At 41.4% G+C, this 21114-nt stretch overlaps 1 protein-coding gene across 1 annotated transcript; it reads left to right on the plus strand.

Moving 5' to 3' along the window:
• Positions 1-18742: 18742 nt before the first annotated feature.
• TUSC1 (tumor suppressor candidate 1) lies at positions 18743-20301 on the plus strand. The gene has a single exon (XM_054727418.1). The coding sequence runs from the start codon at positions 18994-18996 to the stop codon at positions 19621-19623; it is 630 nt and encodes a 209-aa protein (XP_054583393.1). The 5' UTR covers positions 18743-18993; the 3' UTR covers positions 19624-20301.
• Positions 20302-21114: the final 813 nt, after the last annotated feature.

Consider the following 21114-nt stretch of genomic DNA (forward strand, 5'->3'; position numbering starts at 1 on the left):
ATTTCTGTTGACACACATAACAACTGAGACATTAGATTTGAGCTATATGAAAAAGCAGGGGACAGCCATTGGAAGAATAAGTGGAAACACGGGCAGTGAATATTTGTGATAAAACAAGCCATTTCATTAACCACAGGCAGTTTGAGCCTTTTTACTACTTTCTCGTCTATGGCAGAAATCAACCTGACTCCCTTTCACATCAATAGAACATCTCCTAGAGGAGCCCCTGAGGTGGGTATATAAAGGGTATCTGACTTTTTCATTAACACAAAGCTATTAAAACCATAAATAGGGCTTAATAGCGTTCAACATTCGCTGTAGAAAGGCTTCTCTAGCAAAGTAAGTATACAGAAAGAGGAACAATTTCCCATTAATTCTGGCATTTAAAAGTGGCAGGTGATCTGAAAATTGTACCATGAAAATGTTGATTCTGAAGATGAAAATGGCACAATAGTGGTTGGGGCTGGATAATTCACTTTTTTTCCAATTCAGGTTTAATTTTGCTTGTACTATAAATGCATACACACATATTTGCTACTCTAAAAATACACTTGTCACAGATGTCTGCTGAGTCACTGCACAACATGCTTGGGATAGATGAAAATTATTTGAACATATAATGGAATAGCAACTAAAGTCAATATACTGTTTTAAAATAAACTACAGAGGTTAAACATCCTGAGCTTTTTAAGGTTAGCTCTGTCTAACTGATGAACAGGATATTGATGATCATCTGTCTTTTTTTCTCTGCATTTTCTCATTCTTTGAAACAGATCAGATGTTGGCTTGTTCCACCAAGTAGTTTCTGAGATACTCTAGTTTCTTTCTAAATGCTCAGTTTGTTGAGACCAGTATAGGAGAAGTAAAGGGTGATCCTACTGACTAACTTTGAAAATGTAGACATCATTAGGTGCCAAAGATATAATAGTAAATAATCATAGTCATTGACTTCATAGACTTTATAGCTTATGACAGTCCACGTAAGCAACTTGTTAAAAAGAGCTGTGAGGGGCAGCAGTAAGATGCCAAGAAGATAACTAGTGGAGGAAACAGTCAACTCCTATACGAAAGTAATAATGAAAAATGCCTCAGGTGGGAAAATTGCAGTTTGGACCTTGAGTTTGAAGAGGAAACCATAGGAAGTTAGCAAAAGAATGCTGTGGCAGAAAAAAGAGCTCGACGTGTTCAAGGATCTGAAAGGAGGCCAATGAAAACAGAGCACAGTGCAGGGGAGTACAGGCAGGGAACAACAAAAACGGGAGATGGGAAATTGGAGTTCTCAGGGAAGATGTATGACAAAAGTAGATGGCATCTAGAAGGATGGGGATTTGTCGTCATAGAATGGAGGAGCAGAGTTTAGGTTTCCAGGTATATGGTAGCTCTAGATAATTGAAAATTTGGGGTATGATCTAGGGGACATGTGGCTTAAGTGGAGATGTTGTGAAAGTTTCAAAAGGGATGTTAAAAGAAGGCTGTTAAAGGGATTGCCCCCAGGGTCTTTGAGACCGGGTTAGGTATTATAGAAAGCAAGACTATGAGCCAATATCCCTTTAAGCCAAGATCTTTTTAACATTTGTGGAGTAAATTTTGTTATTATACTAAATTCAAATCTCTATGATTAATACATCTTTTCTAATGTCTAAATGGGCAAAATAAACAGCTATTCCAAATATTGAAGATTTTTATTTTTTTTGCATACATATGGAACAGTAGGAAATAGGTTGCACTTTAAACTAAAACTGTCATTTTGTTTTACATTCAGCAACAAATAGTCTGTATTATAGCAGAAGCAAATAATTTGTTTTTTTTAAAATAGTCAGAGGTAGTGATTTCTGAACTTGCTTAAGTGTAAGAATCATCTAGGACGCTTCTTAAAGAATGCAAACTCCTGGGCGTCATCCTAGATTCATTGATTCACAATCTTCTAGAACAGTGTTTCAGAAAATTTTATTTTTAATAAGCACCCTGAATAATTATTAAGATCAGGCAAGACTGGGGCAGTTTCTATAGTGGGAGTATAACACATGATGGGTGAGGGAATCTGAATTCCTGGTCTATTCTTCTGCTTACAAGCTTTTAATTCAATCATTTAATAGTCATTGTGTCTCAGTTTCCTTTTCTACAAAATGATTATTTTGAGGCTCTTCCCCATGAAAATTTCTTACCATTACCACTTCTATGTATGGTCTATGTAGGAATTTTCTGCATACATTAAATTAATAGCTAAACTCTTATAACTTCAGGCAATATTAGAAAACACTCAGCAAATTATAAATGATTTGCTAAAGATTCTTTGAAATTGATAAGATAGCATTTTTCTGATATTTTTAAGTGCTGGCCACTTTACCAAACTTTTATGAAAATAACCTAAGAGATTTTCAAATTCTCATTTTTAATCTCCTTTAAAGTGTCCATCAATATAGCTAATCAAAAGAGAAAACAACTCAGTTAGAAATAACACTCTTACAGTCAAAGGAAACCACAACAGGCAGCAAAATAAATATAATTTTTAAAAATAACATTTTCTATTAACACATGTCTTAGATTTAAAAAACACATTTGTCATTGGTATCTCTATATAAAAAAGCCAAGCAACCATTACAGCAGAACGACTGGAACAACCAGAATGACTGGTTGCTATGATGCACACTGACCACCAGGGGGCAGACGCTCAATGCAGGAGCTGCCCCCTGGTGGTCAGTGAGGTCCCACAGTGGAAGTGCCGCTCAGCCAGAAGCCAGGCTCATGGCTGGTGAGCACAGCGACGGTGGCGGGAGCCTCTCCCCACTCCACTGCAGAACCAAGGAGCAGCAAGCCAAGCAGTAAGGAGTGAGCAGGTGGGCAGTAAGGAGCGAGCAGGCAGACGGTAAGGAGCAGCAGGCAGGTGGTTAGGAGTGAGGGGTCCCGGATTGCAAGAGGGATGTCCGACTGCTGGGCCTAACCTGATTGGGCCTAAACCAGCAGTCTGACATCCCACGAGGGGTCCTGGATTGAGAGAGGGTGCAGGCCAGGCTGAGGGACTCCCCCATCCTGAGCACGAGTTTCATGCATCAGGCCTCTAGTCTATATATATATAAAAGCCCAGCTGCCCTCTGGTGGTCAGTGTGCTCCCGCAGCCAACCTCCCATGGTGGGCCAACCTCCCACAGTCCCTCCCGCCCCCCGGCCAGCCCCGATCGCGCCATAGGGACTGGGCCTGATGGCCCCAATTACTAGTCAGGCTAAGGGACCCCACCTGTGCACTGTATTATAACTAGAGGCTGACTAGAGGCCTGCAGTATGAAATTCGTGCAAGAGTAGGCCTTCCTTCCCCTGCTGCCAGCACCGGCTTCCCTCTGGCACCTGGGACCTGGGCTTTCCTCGCAGCCCTGGCTTCATCTGGAAGGTCGTCCCGTCTAATTAGCATATTATGCTTTTATTATTATAGATATAACACCTTAGACATCTATTAATGTTTTAAAATCTCTGGGTTGCAATGTATTACTGGATCATAACCAAAAAAATTTTTTTTCTAATTACATAGAACACATACAGAAAACCCTGGCTGGCGTTGCTCAGTTGGTTGGGCATCATCCCATGCACCAAAAGGTTTCCAGTTCCATTCTTGGTCAGAGTGCATAACTGGGTTGCAGGCTCAATCCTGGTAGGGAATGTGCAGGAGGCCACTGATCAATGTTTAGCTCTCACATCAATGTTTCTCTCTCTCTCTCCCTCTCCCTTCCTCTCTCTCTAAAAAGCTATTAAAAATCTTTTTAAAAAATCAAGACATACATATAGTAGGTTAAGTGTAATTTTGTGAAAGTTTATTTGTAAACTCATATCTATTATACACATTTTTTGTATATATTCTGAGATTTTATATAAAATGAAATTTTCACTGTGGTCATACTATGCTATATAATGTGCATTACTTATTGCTATATTGTAAATAACATTAGTTAGTTTGACATATTAAATAAGATCTGTGACTACTATGCATGAAAATATAAGAAAAATAACAGAGCTCAGGCCCTAATGAAATATTATCACTAATTCAGTGAGCTCTGTACACTCTGCTTTATAGGTGCTCACTCTACCCAATTAGTGTTCTGTCTCTAGATATTCAAATAGGAAGACCCATTAGCATTGGTGCCCAGAACTAAAATCTAAATGAAACACATACAGCAGTGTTACAAGGGAAAGTTGATGCTGTTTAAAACCATATTCAGTGCTATGTTGACCACCTCCATTACAGGTAGATTTGAATGTCAGAGTCCAATATTTACTGTAAACATCTTGAGGTCAGAGATCATGAGCTCTGTTCAAGACAATATCAGTTTATTTTCATTGGTGTAGGGAAAACCTGAGGATTTCTACTGGATTTACTAATTTTCTCTCAACAAGCAGTGATTTAAAAAAAGAAACAAGAATTGACTAGAACTCCTTGAATTTGGCATATGCAACTGTTTTTGAATTCGAGGAATATATTTAGATGAAAGAAGACTTGGGATTTTTGTCATGTCTTTCCCCCCAAACCTGACACATGCAGTCGTATGTCAGATCCGGAACACAGGACAAAAATTCAAGTTGAGGGCTTCCACTAGCAACATGAAATATGAAGTTCTAAGAACTAGATGTTCATTGAAAAGCTGAACTGTGACTTGCCAAGGTCAGAGAGTGACAGTTTCATAAATTAATGCTATCAGAAGCTGCTGGAATTTTCACAATTGTCTCATTTGAAACCAGAAGGAGTTCCAATAGAGGTCATACTGATTATTCTGGGAGCAAATCTGAAGACTTCCCATGCATGTGAGAATTTTCTTTGAATACATAGCAATAACTCTCCACTACCTTTTGTTTGTATGCCAAATGGAAATATACCTATGTTTATATGTTTACTGCTTCAGTTGCTCTAAAATGTTTCCTTTCATGTACCTAAGCTTATATATACTATTTTTTTGTAGTTTTTAACTACAGGTAACAAAAATCTTAAACTTGAAGTCTCAGTTTCATAGAGATGGATTTGGATTGAGACTGGGCAATTAAATAAATGATAAAACAACAGTGAGGAAGTGACAGAGGCTAAAGGAAATAGAAAGAGAATTTTCCACTTACTTTGAATATGTATTAATTTCTGAAAAGTTCATACCTAGGTGAACTCGGAAGACAGGAATTGATTGGAAATTATTAAATATGTATTTGGCTATTATCATCTGCCATTGGGTCACACATAAAGAATATTCTGAAACCATAATAAGGATCATAATTATAAATATTCTATTAAACATTTCATTACATTTTTTAAAAAGGATGGAAAGCAAGGACAACTCCTGTTGTTATCATGTAGTTAGTTAGTTAATATTAATGAAGAAAAGAAAGCTAGGGGAAGTCTGACATTGTAAGCGAGGTCACCGGGGAAGCTTAACCAGAAAGCTACAGCATTGCTCCTCCAAGGGAATTAACACCCCTCCCTTCCCCCAACTAGTAATGGACTGTTGGGGGAGGGGAGGGGGCGGAGATAGGGGGAGATAGGCCATGCAGAGTAGAAGTCAGGGTGGTGCTGGGAGGTGCTTGCCTGTGGGCCTAGCCTGGGGAATGATGGCTCAGCTAGGGGATGGACCCCATCAGAAGCTCAAGAAATCTTGGAAAGTTAATTAGTTTGAAGAAGCTCCTGGTTAAAATCCCCGGACTAAGGTTTCCCTCTCTCTTGTTCTGTCTTGCTACATGACCTGCACTCCCCCATGCATTCCCGTGTTCTCTCTCCATAGCCATGTGGCCTTAGCAGCCGCATGACTCATGGCCCTGCGGACTTCACACGCAGGACGCTGGACTGGACTGCACTTTAACATGGAGCAGAAACCACGGGAAGTGGCCTTTATTCTGGCCCTGCTGATGGCATGGTTAGACTTTTTCCATGGCCGGACAGAGAGGAATAGGACATTGGAAACCCAGGGGTCTATTTCCATCCAAATAAATATCACTCATCCTCCCTTGCGAGTCTCACAAAATTCTTTTCCTCCCAACAACGCAACAACCCCACTTCCACTGACAACACTAGGAGACATGGAACCAGGCACATCAGTGGGAAATAAGAACAGGGAATTTTAATTTGGCTGCAATTTCTCTAATCATCCTTTATCTGCTGGAACTCCTGTCATCTCACTTAACTCACTTTGCTGCCCTTTACACCTCTGCACATAGATTTTAAAGTAAATGGTCAATCCTAGTTCACCATCCCTGAGTGGAGCTGAAGATTCATTGATAAGAAGGGTCTAGGGCAGGAATTTCCAGCCTCTTTAGCAGCAAACTTACTGTCTGTTTCCCCAAATACAAAGTAATGATGGGAACAAGATGTTGGAGTTATACTTAGTGACAGTGACAGTGAAGATTCCGAGTGAGCGGGGACCAGTGCCTTCTGACAGAGGAGACGTGCCTGTGGGTGGCTCCCACCCCTGGCTCAGGGACCTCACCTCGGAGTGGTTGCCATAGGGCCCTGAGCCCTGCAGGAGGCCATGAGCCTGCTTTTCACCGTCTTGGGCAGTAGCACTGCCTGTACACTAAAACAGGAAAGAACAGCCTGAAATGATAACCACTGAACTGTCACAAAATAATTTCAATTTAAAAATAAGCAAGCAAACAAACATCACATTCCCTGGGACCAGCATGGGAAGCCCATTTGCACTTGCGGATAGTCCCCATGGATCTCTGTTATCTGTTAGAATATGTAATGTCTGTTCCAGTCTTCATGCTGTGGAATTCAATTACTTAATTTTTCTAAATATGAATAGTCTTTTCCCTGAAGTCATATTTTGATGGATATCTTTGTTCTGACACCCTTTTGTCTCTTCCCTAGACAGATGCCTCTTGCTTGTGAGGTGACTGAGGGGAAAAATTTTATCAAATCTGTTAAAACAGTGTTCCTTCTCTTGGACTCTCCCCTGAAACCCAGAATCTCTAAGCAACAACAGGCTCAGCTCACTGTCCCGATCTGAGACATTCGAGAGGATTTTAGACAGGATTTGGCTTTTGTTTGTTCTTTGTTGATATCTGGAATAAGGGGAGAATGTTGTTTTCAGCCTTTCAAACAAAAGGTTTCAGAGTTTGCTTTGAGAGGACTGGTGATTGGGACTCTTCCATCTCATCCCACTCACTGGATCAGCACTAATGTGACACTGGGGAGCTTGACAAATTGTGGTATCTCTCTCAGTAGCAAGTAACTAAAGGGAGGTAAATGACCAATAACTTTTCCTGTACTTGTTATAAGTAACTCAAATTACCTTGAACAAACAAATGTGTTTCTATTATTACTCTGTGCCCTGAAAAACGTAAAGGTATATGAGAATAATTAATTTCTATTGCATAAAAGTACATCTAGTGATACCTTTATATTTCATATATGTATGATATTTTATCCATAGGAAAACAAAGGATCTAAAATGTAATCAAATGTCTCATGTGGGTCATATGATAGTTCAGGAGATTATGGATCTGGGAGAATGTAGTCAATGATTTATCCGAAGTTAGTTGGAATTCGCAGCGGGTACAAAGAAGTATCACAACCTGTTTCACCTGGCTTCAGCTAGCATAGCACCGAACAACTCTCAAGCACATAATTTAGTTGTACGTAGTGCTGCCCTTGAAAGGTGAGGACCAGCATCTACTCTTCACTTTCTCAATTGCTTGTGGGAGAAATTGAAATCGTATCTCCCACATATTAGTAGGGGGAGTTTGCAGCATTGTGTTGAGAAAGTTTTAAGGACTGAGTCCAAATCCAGCTTTAGCGGGACAGAATACTGTAATGATTAGTGATAATTGCATACATGCTGAAAGGGGAGGGTGTACTGGCCCTCCTGCCACACATTTCCCATCCCTGGGCCAGCCATTGTTATCCATTTTATCATTCAGCCATCTATCCCTCTGTTTTGAAATGGCTTATTGAACTTCAACTACAGTATACGAACTTCTGAGTTAGATCCTAGGAAGTTAATATCCATGTTGTAGCCAAAATGTACTGAAGAAAAATTAGAATCTAATCCTATATAATAAAGAGGTAATATGCAAATTGACCATCACTCCAACACACAAGATGGCCACCACAAGATGGTCGCCACAAGATGGCCAGCAGGGGAAGGCAGTTGGGAGGGACCAGGCCTGCAAGGGAGGGAAGCTGGGGGCGATCAGGCCTGAAGGGGAGGGCAGTTAGGGGTGACCAGGCCTGCAGGGGAGGGCAGTTAGGGGTGACCGGGCCTGCAAGGGAGGGCAGTTGGGGGCAACCAGGCCTGCAGGGGAGGACAGTTAGGGGCGACCAGGCCAACAGGGGACTGGTTAGGGGGTGATCAGGCTGTCAGGCAGAAGTGGTTAGGGGCAATCAAGCAGGTAGGCAGGCAGGCAAGCAGTTGGGAGCCAGCAGTCCTGGATTGTGAGAGGGCTGTCAGACATCCCTCGAGGGGTCCCAGATTGGTGAGGGTGCAGGCTGGGCTGAGGGACTCAACCCCTGCCCCCATGCATATATTTCGTGCACTGGGCCTCTAGTATTACTATATAGCACCATCCTCTAATTTTCATTTCATATGCATACTTTTTAGATAGCCTCTTTCTACTCTATTTTTCTTGTTTGAGTACTGCTCTTACTCTTGCTTCTAAATAACCTTATGTAAACATCTTTCTGTCAGTCTATAAATAATCACTGGTGAACTCTTCGATATGATTTCCAATTTAATGTAGAGTGGTGGTTGGCTTATTGCACCTGCCCAGTGTCCTCAGGAACACTTAACTCCTCCTACTGTATACATTTGCCACAGTTGTGTCTACTTCTAAGTTCCCCATGTTTTATTTTGCTTTAAAATATATTCTAGCTGCTTCCTCATGAACTGCTTCTTAGCCAAAATTCCTCCCCTTTTAACTGCCGTCTCAGGTTTCCTCATGGGGAGAACCCAATGGTACAAGATATAATTAGATATGTAAACAAAATGGACTTTTTTTTTCCTTTTTGCTTAAGACTGTAGTTTCTTTTGGACTAGAAAAACACTATAGAATAAGTTCCCTATTCTCAAACATTTTTACAAGTGCTTACTTAACTCGGTAATATTTTCTTCCAAGCCTTGTTTTACTGTAATCTACAATCTACTAATGGGTGGATTGTTATCTCTTCTTGGTGAATCACTCTCTACATCTGGATATTTCCTGTAGATATGATTGAACTAAGCTACTGTTTATCTTTTGAACTCCATAGTACTCTTATTTCCCTATTATTTGTAAAAGTAAAGCTTAGCAAAAATGAATTTAGTAGTTATTTTATTTTTAATAAACAAAGATTTTTTTATACATTAATAGCTAAAAAAAGAGGTATTGATCACCTCTGGGTTCATTCATTCATTCAACCAATATTAATTGAGCACCTATACTGCCCTAGATAGCTTATAGGGATAAATGAATCAGATATAGTATCTGTTTTTCTGTATTTTACAGACTCATGGAACAGAAGAACAAAATATGTAAAAATGGAACTTACAGAATAGTGGAAAAATTAATAAACAAAATATAGTTGCAACTAATTTTCAACATTCTGAAATAAAAGAATAGGGTGAAGGGATAGATAGAAAAGATAGTTCTCATCTATGAAGACCTTGATGGAAAGAATATTTAAGCTGAGATCTAAAAGATTTAAAAGAATAAAAAATGCAAGCCACACTGTAGAGGAAGCATATGTTCCCATTAGATGGAAATGAATATTCAAAATCTCCAAAGTGAGAAACAATTTGACAAACTTTAAGAATTAAATGAAGCCAGGATGGCTAGTGTAGTAGACAAGCAAGCAACAAAAATACATGATTCTTAAGAAGTAAGCAGGAACCAGAGATTCTGCAAGGGTTTTTTAGGCCATCATAAGGATTTTGGATTTTATTGGAAGTATAATGGAAAGCCACTGCAGAGTTTTAAGCAGAGGAATAGCATGTTCATATTTATGTTTGTGAAAGGTCACACTGTGGCTTTGTGCAGCTTGAGTCCAAGATGGTAAATGTCGAGGCCAGCAGAGCAGTTGCTGCATAGGCCAGATGACAGATGATAGTATTTAGGATTATCTGATTTCAGAGGACATGCTGAGAAAAATTTTAAAACATGTTTAGAGTAAGAAACGAAAGACTTGAGATGCATCTAGTACAAGGAGTAGGAATGATTAGGAAGAAAAAAGAAACAAAGAAGTCACCTGGCCTAAACAACCAAACAACTAATTGTTAAGATGGGAAAGTCTGGGAGAAAAACAGATTAGCTGAGGAGGGCAGTGTATTATGAGCTTCATTTTGAAAATAGAAGCATGGAACAGACTGTTGAATTGCAGATGGAAGGCGGGGGTAGGAGGAGGGATAGGTGGGCAGAAAGAGATCAAGCAAAGAACTTGTATGCATATATGCATAATCCATAGACACAGACAATATGGTGAAGGCTTGGGATAGGGGGTGGGGCGGGCTAGAAGAAGTCAATGGGGAAAAAGGGGACATCAGTAATACTTTCGGCAATAAATATGTTTTTTTTTTTAAAAGAAAATGCTGCTTGTTATGCCTGTGAGATAGTAAGGAAGACATGTCAGGTGAGAACTGACATATGAAGATGGAACTCAGAGTGGACTATTTGGATCAAGATATAAGCTTGGAAATCACTAGCATAGAACAACATATTTAAGTTAATTGGTTAATCAGATTGAATTAAATATTTAGTGAAAACAGAGAAGAAAGGATACAGGAATTTAGTATAATCTGAGCGTTTGCAATTTTAGAGTTTATAACTGTAATGGTAATGTTCAAATTCCTACAATATGCTAGGAACTTTACATATTTTAAATATTTTAAGTACTGGTTCACATTTGAATTTCAATAAACACTACTTGCTTGAATGAATGTGTATCCTTCACTAGGATAAATATGTTATCTGTTTGAAATAAGGTAGAACTTCTCCTCATCTTAGCTAAAGTGCTAAAGCTAAAGGCATGGTTTATAGGTGCCTACTTGTCCAAGAGGGGCTAAATCATATCCAGACCTTTCATCAAAGGATCGAAGCTGGGAAACTGGTTCAATGTCCTATATATAGGCAGACAGCATAATCAGAGAGGAGAATTGGGTTATAAATTTCTTGGAAGAGTATAACAGGGAATGTTTTCCTGAAGTTCCTACATATTCAAAGTAAAAGAACCAGATTTAAGGAGGGGGAGCAGTCCACAGAATGGAGGCTGACATCTCAGCCTGAAGCAGAATACACTCAGAGCTGAAGAAACTCATGTTCTTAGCATGTGCTTCCAAGATAGAGTGCGATGAAAGTGGCCTTGAGGTTCTTGATGTTTGCAGAACACTGTGGCCTGGATAAAGCTGAAGGTTAAAGGTTAGCTGAAGCTGGTTTTGATGACAGAGAAAAATGACAAGACTGTAGTGGGAGTGACCTATATACTTCTTGAGTAGAAAGTAAGAAATGTCACTGGCTCTACCCTTCTCCAAAGAATTTCTCTAAAAGGATTATGTGTGGGAGGTAAGACAACATCACAGAAAGAAGCTGTGTGGTGTTTACCACTAGAGCAAGAGTTAGTGACATAAGCCATTAGAAGTGAAGAAAAGGGAATTGTCTGTGCCAGAGGATCATGTGTGATGGCCCAAAATGCACAAAGGCGTCCTATGAGTGAAGTCTTGCCATCAGAGGACACAAAGCAAAAAAAAATAAAAAAATTTTTAAAAATGGCAGCACCAGCTACCTATGATTTTTCTTCCTTTTCCTTTAATACTACTTTCACCTTGTCCCTGTTCCTGCCCCCAAGGGAGCTAGAAATAGCAGCTAGAGGAGGATGAGGAGATGAAGCATGGAAGAGAGTATACGTCAGTTTCACCTCCTGCCCATTGCAGGCTGGTTAATCCTGATCTGGGGCCTGGCAGTGATACTGCTGTGAGGAGAAGAGGAGTCATGAATTGGAAGAGCATTTGAAGTTTTGAATTCCATTGCAATGGACTTTTAATATCTGCAAATGATAATTGTTCATTAAGCTCAGAAGTAATTGCAAATTAATGGTTCTTCTCAATATAGTATCCAAGGGAATGGAAGGAAGAGCTCACAGAATGGATTTGAGGGGCAGTGGTAGGAGAAAAATTAAATTACTTGTTTTTTGCACCCTTCTGAAAATAGCTTGTTAATAACTTAGTTCTAATTAGAAATTATTTCCAAACTCCTATTACTACCTTCAATGATGTGTACATAACTGGATAGCTCAGATTTAGAGACTCACTATTTTAGGTTACATATATTTAAAAATAAGATGGTTCTCTGTGTTCAAGGTTGATGAAAGTAATTTGTCAGTGGCATGAAATCAAACATCCAGAAAACCTTGGAAATATGCAGGGACATCATTTTCATGAATCTCAGAATGGCTTTTTGAAGGTTGAGACCAATAATTAGAGTAAGAAGTAGAATATAGTACTAATTGTCCCATTGATGACCAACAGGCCTTTCTGTGATAGGAAGTGCTCTATACCCACACCACCCAATATGCTAGCCACTAAGCCATATTTGACTACTGAGAACTTCACTTAAAATGTGACTAGTGTAAATAAGGAACTGGCTATTAAATTGTATTTTATTTTAACTCACTTACACTTATATAGATATACTAGTGGCCCGGTGCACGAAATTCGTACACATTAAAAGGGGATTAATTAGAGGAAATAATTTAATATCGCTATTTGCCCTTTCTCTATAATAGAAGTGTCAGAGATGAAAGAAAATTAGTAAAATGTATATGAAAACCTTCCTTCTGTCAGAGTCTGGGGCACACCATGGGACCCAGAGTCAAGTCCCCGCCCACCCACATGTGCCTCAAAATCGCTTGAGACCCAGACCTGGCCCCCCCCCCCCCCCCCCCCCCCGCATTGGGCTAGATCCAGACCCAGCCAGTCCCACCCTTTTCAAGCCCCGCCAGTCAGGGGATGTAGCCTCAGGTCCCCTGGCCCTGCACCAGAATGGGGGGCATGGCCTGAGGTCCCCCAGCCCAGACCGGGGTGGAGGGCATGCCTTGAGGTCCCCCGTCAAGCCCCACCAGGTGTGGTACATGGCCTGAGATCCCCTGTCAAGCCCCGCTGGGTGGGGGGCATGGCCTGAGGTCCCCCATCAAGCCCCGCCAGGTGGGGGGGGTGGAGCCTCAGGTCCCCTGGCCCAGCACTAGGAGGGGGACACAGCCTCAGGTCCCCTGTCAAGCCCCACTAGCGGGGGGGGGGGGGGGTGCAGCCTCAGGTCCCGTCAAGCCCTGCTGGGCAAGGGGTGCGGCCTGAGTTCCCCCGACCCAGCACTGGGGGTGCACCTTGAGGTCCCCCGTCAAGCCCTGCCGGGCAGGGGGGCACAGCCTGAGGTCCCCTGTCAAGACCCATTGGGCGGGGGATGGCGTAGCCTCAGGTCCCTGCTAATTGCTTGTTAAGGCTCCTTATGGGAACTTGGCCTCAGCTGTGGGTGCAGCCATCTTTGTGACGGAGTGATGGTTAATTAGCATATTCCCTCTTTATTAGACAGGATGTGGCTAGTGGAAGCCAGCTCCAGACTCGTTAAGGAATAATGCTAGTCTACAAACACATAGCATAAAACATTATTTTAGAATTAACAGATATCCTCCCCCGCTCGAACAGTTATTTTGAACTCTCCCTTTAGCTAAATATCCTGTGTGGCTACATTTTGTACATTTTGCTCTCAGCTACATTACTATCTGCTAATCTATAATGTTTTTGCCCTCTTTTATTAGTCTGGCTAGTGCTTTTATAATTTTTAAAGGAAGGTGGGTATTTCCCCCACTGTAGAAACTATTCTAATTAAGATAGATCAGTTGTGCTGCTTTTATGTCACAATTTTCCCTATAGCTAGAATTAAATGATGTTGTCAGAGGGCAATGCTAGTGTTTGATAGCTTTTAATACTTTTGTCCATATCAAAAGACTAAATAAATACAGTCAATATTCCCAATTCCTAACTCTCTAATAATTATTCCAATAAAGAGATATTCATGCTACCAAGCATCAATACATGCCCTTCATAGCCCTAATAAATCTGCTCCTAGAAAACAAACCATGTTCAACTAGGGCTTTAGGGAGAATATCACCAAACATCAAGCTCAGAATGTGATTAACCAAATTCTTCAGCACACAGGCTTACAAAATATGGATTTTTAAAACCCAAACACTTAATGAGAACTATCAAGAAAGAAGAATCATATCTTTAAAAAGGATGCATATTACATTTCAGGTGGCTCTTTAAAAAAATATATATTTTTCAGAGAGAAAGGGAGGGGAAGAGAGAGATAGAAACATCAATGATGAGAGAGAATCATTTTCTTCACTACCTCCTGCAAGATTTGGGATTGAGCCCGTAACCCGGCCATATGCCCTAACTGGGAATTAAACCATGACCTTCTGGTTCATAGGTTGATATCAACCACTGAGCCACCACCACCAGGCTACAATGGTTCTTTAGGCAAATAACTCAAATGGGGGTTTTAAATAGCGCAGGATATTCACAGTAACTAATTTTTAAAATGTCTATCTCATAAAATAAAAACAACTACAAAATGATGATATCAAGAGTTATTGAGTACTCTTTGCTGGCCGACTCTATTTTAAGATATTCATAGATCTTCACAAGAACCCCATTGTAAAAATGAGGAAATTGTGACTTCAGGAGGCTGTCCAAGGCCATATATGTGGGGTGAGAAGATTGTGGTATTTGTAAAATCCAGGTATGTCTTACTACAAAAGTCATGCCTCTTGTTAATTACATATTTAAATATCTGCATACGAAGACCTACTATATAATAAGACAAGTCATTAGCAAGGCAATGCCAACCTCCTTCCTATTTCAGTCTGAATAATTCCAACATTCTATAAATCTTTCTTTGTGAGTTTCAATGAGCTCAATCTGCCAGATATACAAAAAATGTATATACACTTGGAATAATTATTAATTCCAATGGGTTAAATCTGAAAAAAAAAAAAAAAAAGAAACATCAATTGAGCTATCAGTTGTAAAGTGTGTATACATTTTTTTGGAACACCCTATACGTTGACTATTATATGATTAGCATTTTTACTTTGTAAATCTTTTTTAAATATTATATAAGAAATTGAATAAATGCTTTTGACATCCTAGTAATTTAAGAAATATTTTTATCATACACACGCACACATGCCCATACAATATAAGCTGCTCTATTTGCAGATCTATTTGCACAAGAAATGTTAACATAGGGAAGGACCTCAACATCAAGTTACATAAACAGGCATTAGTTTATAAATGTTTAAAAGAGGAAAAATGCACCTTGAGTTCGGGAGACCTAAGACAGGTGTATGAAATGGTAGGGCAACACTTTGCCTTGATGACATCTTTGCAGTCCAGATAACTGATGGAAAAAAAAATGGAAGGAACTGTATAAACAACAAGAATTTATTTCTCACAATTAGGGAGGCTGGGAAGTCCAAAATTTAGGTGCTGGCTGATTTGGTTCCCCAAAGCGGGGTCTCTTCCTGGCTTAAAGATGGCCACCTTTTGGCTGTGTACTCCCATGGCAGAGAAAGAGAGAAAGGAAGCAAGTTTGTTGTGGTAGGCTCTTACATGGCAAGTAATCCCATCATAAGAGCTTTACTCTCATAACCTGCTCTACACCTAATTCCCTCCCAAGGCCTCATCTCCAAACACCATCATATTAGGTTAGGACTTCATTCAACATAAGAATTGGGGCGGGGTCACAATTCAGTCCACAGAAGGGATGTTACAACCAAACTTCAGGGCAAAAGAGTTCAATGACTCATTAGGAGAATGAATAGTCCAACAGAGGAGTAATGTAAGGAAAGCATGGAAAGACCCAGAGCACCCAGATTTTGGACAGCTGTTAAGTACCAGACTAAGGAGTTCAACATTGTTACATAATTGATCAAAATAATTAATCAAAGTTCATTTAGTGAGATATTATAGGATGGTTTAAGGAGAGAGGAAAAAGAAATATTAGATGTAGAATGATTTATACCAATGTGAATGTGATATTCATTACCTTAACTAGAGGCATGGTGCACGACATTCGTGCATGGGGGGAGGGTTCCTCAGCCCGGCCTGCGCCCTTTAGCAGTCCCTCAGCCCGGCCTGTGCCCTTTAGCAGTCCGGGAGCTCCTCGAAGGGAGCGGGCCTAAGCAGTCAGTGGACATCTTTAACACTGCCGGGGAGGCGGGAGAGGCTCCTGCCACTGCAGCTGCGCACGCCAGCCATCAATCAGCCCGGCCTGTGGCTGAGCAGCGCTCCCCCTGTGGGAGCGCACTCACCACCAGGGGGCAGCTCCTATGTTGAGTGTCTGGCCCCCTGGTGGTCAGTGTGTGTCATAGTGACCCGTTGCCCCGCCATTGGGTCAATTTGCATATTACCCTTTTATTATATAGGATTTCAAATTTTTTATTGGAGAATTCTTACCTCTTTTTCTTGAGTAAGAGTAAAGGACAAAAATACTATGTTAAGAAATACTGATTTGTGTTCTTTGATGCTTTTTTTCTATTTAACAAGCAAGTAATTTTACTGTTTAAAAACTCCCATCTTTAAAGGAAAGCACAGGCATTTACCTTTTATATTTTTTTCTAATTAATATATATACATATTCCTATATTCTCTTCTTTTAAGAATATAGCTGCATATTTATTCTATATTTTATAAGTTTCATAATTTTTCCTTTCCAAGATTTTTTCATTTTATTTTCACATATATGTTATACTATTTGCACAATATTTTCAGATGCAGGCTGTTAACAATGGTGGGTAGAAGTATTCTTCTAAGTTCTGTGCTCCCTTATTTAGAAATTATGTATAAGTTCATATTCAGATATAGAATTTTTGGGATATTATCTAAATTTAAACACAAGTAATAATTTTGGCATCAATCATTGTAGTAATTCTGTTATCCCAAATACTTTCAATTTAGAAATTACATCCATTGTCTAAACCTCCTATTCATAAAGATTGGTAGAATCTCCATAAACTATAAGGTGAATGTTCATTGGTCTGCATAAATAACTTGCATGACTGTTTTTTTATAACTGTATTTGATAGCTTTTGTGAATCATTTTTTTTCCTTTTCTCCCCCTACCCATTCTTTTCTTTTTTCCTTTCCTTTCCTCTATTCCTTCCTATTAATAAAATAAAGTTAGTCTATTTGACATATACCTGACTCAGAGTGTCAGGTAGTATTAATGAATTCTGTCTTTTGGAGTGTCCACATATAATCAGATTAATGTTAAGATATAACAAACAGACTGTCAATTTTACTGGATCTCCTTTTGTTTAATCAATTTTACCTGCTTTTCGTATTTTACATTCCTTCATTAACGTATCAAGGCAAAAGAGAGTACTTTGGAGTGTAGAGAGGAAGGCATGGAGGCCTTCTCATATAACCAGCATCAATGCCCGTTAGAAAACCTAGTGTGGCTTCATTACAGTGGTAGGTACAAAATTTAGCAGGTATTCTACAAGTGACACGGAACTGCTTTAATCTGGGAAACTGTAATAAGAGAACACTAATAGATTTATAAATGTGGGGGTGAGGAGAGTGTAGCTAACAAAAATAAAATACAGTAATACTCAATTCATAACACACACAGAGGGGGTGACTGAATCTTATGCAGTGTTTTTCTCTACCTTCCACGGCATATCTAACTTATCTCACAGATTCCTAAAACTTCAACATATCTAAAATTGAGAATCATCTTTCCTTACATACCAGCATTTTCTTGCATTCTCTGTATACATTATGGGGAAAAACATTTTTATTTATTTTTTGTTCAATAATCCAGAGTAGTTGGTGCATATCTGCAAAAGTTTACATCATTTACTTTGAATGGAAATTTAGAATGTAGCCCTTAATAAAACTAAATTTACATTTTTGAAATGCTGAAATTATATCTTTCCTACTTTTCTACTTCATGAAATGAGAATGACAATTTATTTTGTGATTGTGGGGATTTAGGATCTTACTTGATAAAGGATGAAAAATTAAATAACTGTGTATTTTACCAGTTACTCTTTATTTGTACTATTTAATGAAAACCCCAGCTCTGTGAACCAAGATTCTTCTATGCTCTTCTTGCTCATTTACTTGTTCCAGTAGTTTGGAGACTTTAGTGAATCTAAGAATTACCTTTAAAAACAGATTCTTTCTAGTCCTTTTCTCTCCCCTATAAATTTTTTGGCATCAATATCTTATCCTTAACTTACTTTGCAATAACCCAGTTACTTTTGTAGGTTGAGATCCTTAAAAAAAGGAATGTGACTCATTTAATGAGTTGTATCCACCTGTCCCCAGACTTTGCAACTTACTGAATATTCAATGTTTCTTGAATGAATGGAGCACATTTTGCCTTTCCTAGGTTTTATGGAGTTGCAGTTTGCAAGTGGCGTCCAGGCTGTTCACAAATGGAGAATTGCCCACTTATTTTATTTTGAGGGCTACCTGTTTGCACCTGAGGGCCTCATGACAGAGGCTCAGCTCAGTTCTGTTGGGTGTTTATAAAGCCTAGAGGTGGCTTAAAGCGCTACGCTCTAAATGAAGTAGTTGCAGCATTTCAGCGTGGCCCACATGGCTGTCCCAGGGCTTACTCTGTTTGCTTTGAGATTGCCCCGTACAGAGCCAGGTAACCGCGGCGGCGGCGGCGGCGGCGGGGCTGGGCGAGGCCGGCGGTTCCTGCAGAGCACAGGCCTGCACGGAAGGAAGCGCCAGGAAGGGCCCCGCTGGAAGCGCGCCTGCCCGCGCGGCCCAGCTCCCCAGGGCCTTTGTGTGTGAGCGGCCCGGCGACCGCAGGCCCGGGGCAGCCCCGCCGCGGCAGACAAGACACGCCTCGACAGGCGAGTTCCCGGCCTCCTCTGGCCCGCAGCCAGCAGCCGCCTCCTCCGCGGTGGCCTCGGCCGCCCCGCCGGCCTAGCTCGTCCGAGCCTCGGAGCGCGACCTCGGCCCTCGGCGCGGTGGGGACGGGACCGATGTGGCGCATGCGTGGTGGCGCCAGCAGGCGAGGGGGCCGCGGCGGCGGAGGCAGCGGCGGGGCCGGCGGCGGGCAGGGCCGCCCGGGCCGGGGTCGTGGGGGCGGCGGCGGCGGCGGCGGCGTGGGCTGGCGAGGCCGTGCGGACGGCGCCCGGCCGCAGCTGGAGGAGCGCTTCGCCGACCTGGCGGCGAGCCACCTGGAGGCCCTCCGCGCGCGGGACGAGCGGGACCGGCAGAACGCGCGGCTGCGGGAGGAGAACGCCCGGCTGCGGCTGGAGAACCGGCGGCTCAAGCGCGAAAACCGCAGCCTCTTCCGTCAGGCCTTGCGGCTCCCCGGCGAGGGAGGCGACGGAGCGCCCGAGGAGGCGGCGAGAGCCACGCCGGGCCCCGAGGAGGCCGGCACGAACCGGACGGCGAGAGGCGGCAGCCCCGATCCCGAGCCGGGCAGCCCCCGGGCGCTGAGGGCCCGCCTCGAGAAGCTGGAGGCCATGTACCGCCGCGCGCTGCTGCAGCTGCACCTCGAGCAGCGGACGCCGCGCCCGCCCGCAGACCAGGAGGAGGCGTCTCCGCGCGAGCCCGAGCCCGGCCTTCCAGCCCCGGACCCGGAGCCCGCGGAACCCGGGCCGTAGCTGGAGGCCGCAGCCGGGAGGGGCGGGGCCCCACTCGGCCCCTCCTCCTCGGCTCACGGCCCCTCCCACCTCCGTACGCCACGCCCCGCGGGCCTGGCCTGCTGTGTGGGGCCTGGCACTTCCGGGAGCTGCGCGGAGGCGCTGCGCATTGGGCCCCAGGAAGCTGAGAAGCATGTGGGCCTTGGGAATCCCCAAGAGTGTGGAGCACCTGCCTCTTGCACCAGCGGGTTTCTACATGGAGAGAGGCCTAGCGACTGAGAGGCAAGAAGTGGCATCTGGCAACACCTCCTGATGCCTGAACTTTTGTGGGTTTGTGAGGACCTGTTGTAATTTCCCCCTCTGTTTGGGTTCTTTGAGGGATGAATAATGCATTTTGGAGATGGTTCTGTTTTGTTGTACATTCTTCAATCCCCTAATGGCCTCCAGCCATTAACTTTAACGTGGCCAACATTCTGTTGTTTCTATAAATTGGTATTACTTGGATTTCTGATAAAGCACACCCTTTTTATTAAAAAGGTGTTATTTATAACTTAGGGACTCAGTCTGCTCCTGGCTCTAGTTCTTATACATCTAATATATATCGATTTGTTTACCCTAGGAATTTTTAAAGTATCTACTTACAAGTGTTTTTTTGAATTGGTAAATAAATCTGGTGCATTAAAAATAACCTAAAAGCATCCAATGACTATTATTTGAAGTTTGTGAAATGATTACATATGTTTTTCTTAAAGAAATATTTTACACATTTTAATATCTAACTTTGGTTATCCTTTGCAGGCTAACATTATCTTTTTGCCTTATGCATACACAGCGATCCTTTTAAACCTAAGATAGTCTAAACATTTCATTATTTTTATTACATTTTAGACTTTAGAGTATAGTCAGTGCATAGCTACTTTGCCTAATTTTGACTGTTTAAGAATTTTAAAGAAATTACCAATCATTTGTATATCGAAAGCCCGAAAACAAAATGATTTCAGTCTCAATTGTGATATCAATAGAAAAAAAGTCCTTAATTCTAACAGAAAATGTTCTAAAAATCACTTACGTGCATTCTGTTAATGAATAACACTTGTCTACTAAGTAGGGTAGAGGATACTGTTGCACCTGATAAAACTTATGGGTGTAAGAGAATGTTGAAGTGCTAGAAAACACTTCAATTCAAGGAAAAAACCGAGAGGAGTTTTTTGTTAGAGGTAGAAAAAAAATCATGAGTTAGAGTTTTTGTTTTATTTGTAGCATATTCCACAAGTTTCAAATATATAGAATATATTACAAAGCAATGTGCCAACGAAAGTAGTTTTGTGATTTTTCTAGTCCTGGGTTTGGAAGACACTGCATTTTACTTAAAGGTAATTGATATAGTTGTGAATATTAAAATCTTCCCCTATGACCAAGAATATGAGAAGAAATGGCGAGAATAGGTAGGTACGTATATATGAAAAGTATTTCTATCCCTTGTATCTCATTTTCTAATACTGAAATATTTTT

The sequence above is a fragment of the Eptesicus fuscus genome, chromosome 15 (genome assembly GCF_027574615.1).
Source record: "Eptesicus fuscus isolate TK198812 chromosome 15, DD_ASM_mEF_20220401, whole genome shotgun sequence".
Lineage (NCBI taxonomy): Eukaryota > Metazoa > Chordata > Mammalia > Chiroptera > Vespertilionidae > Eptesicus > Eptesicus fuscus.

What these genes read in the sequence shown, in the direction of transcription:
- TUSC1 (XM_054727418.1), top strand. Translation starts at nt 18,994, where the DNA reads ATGTGGCGCATGCGTGGTGGCGCCAGCAGGCGAGGGGGCCGCGGCGGC.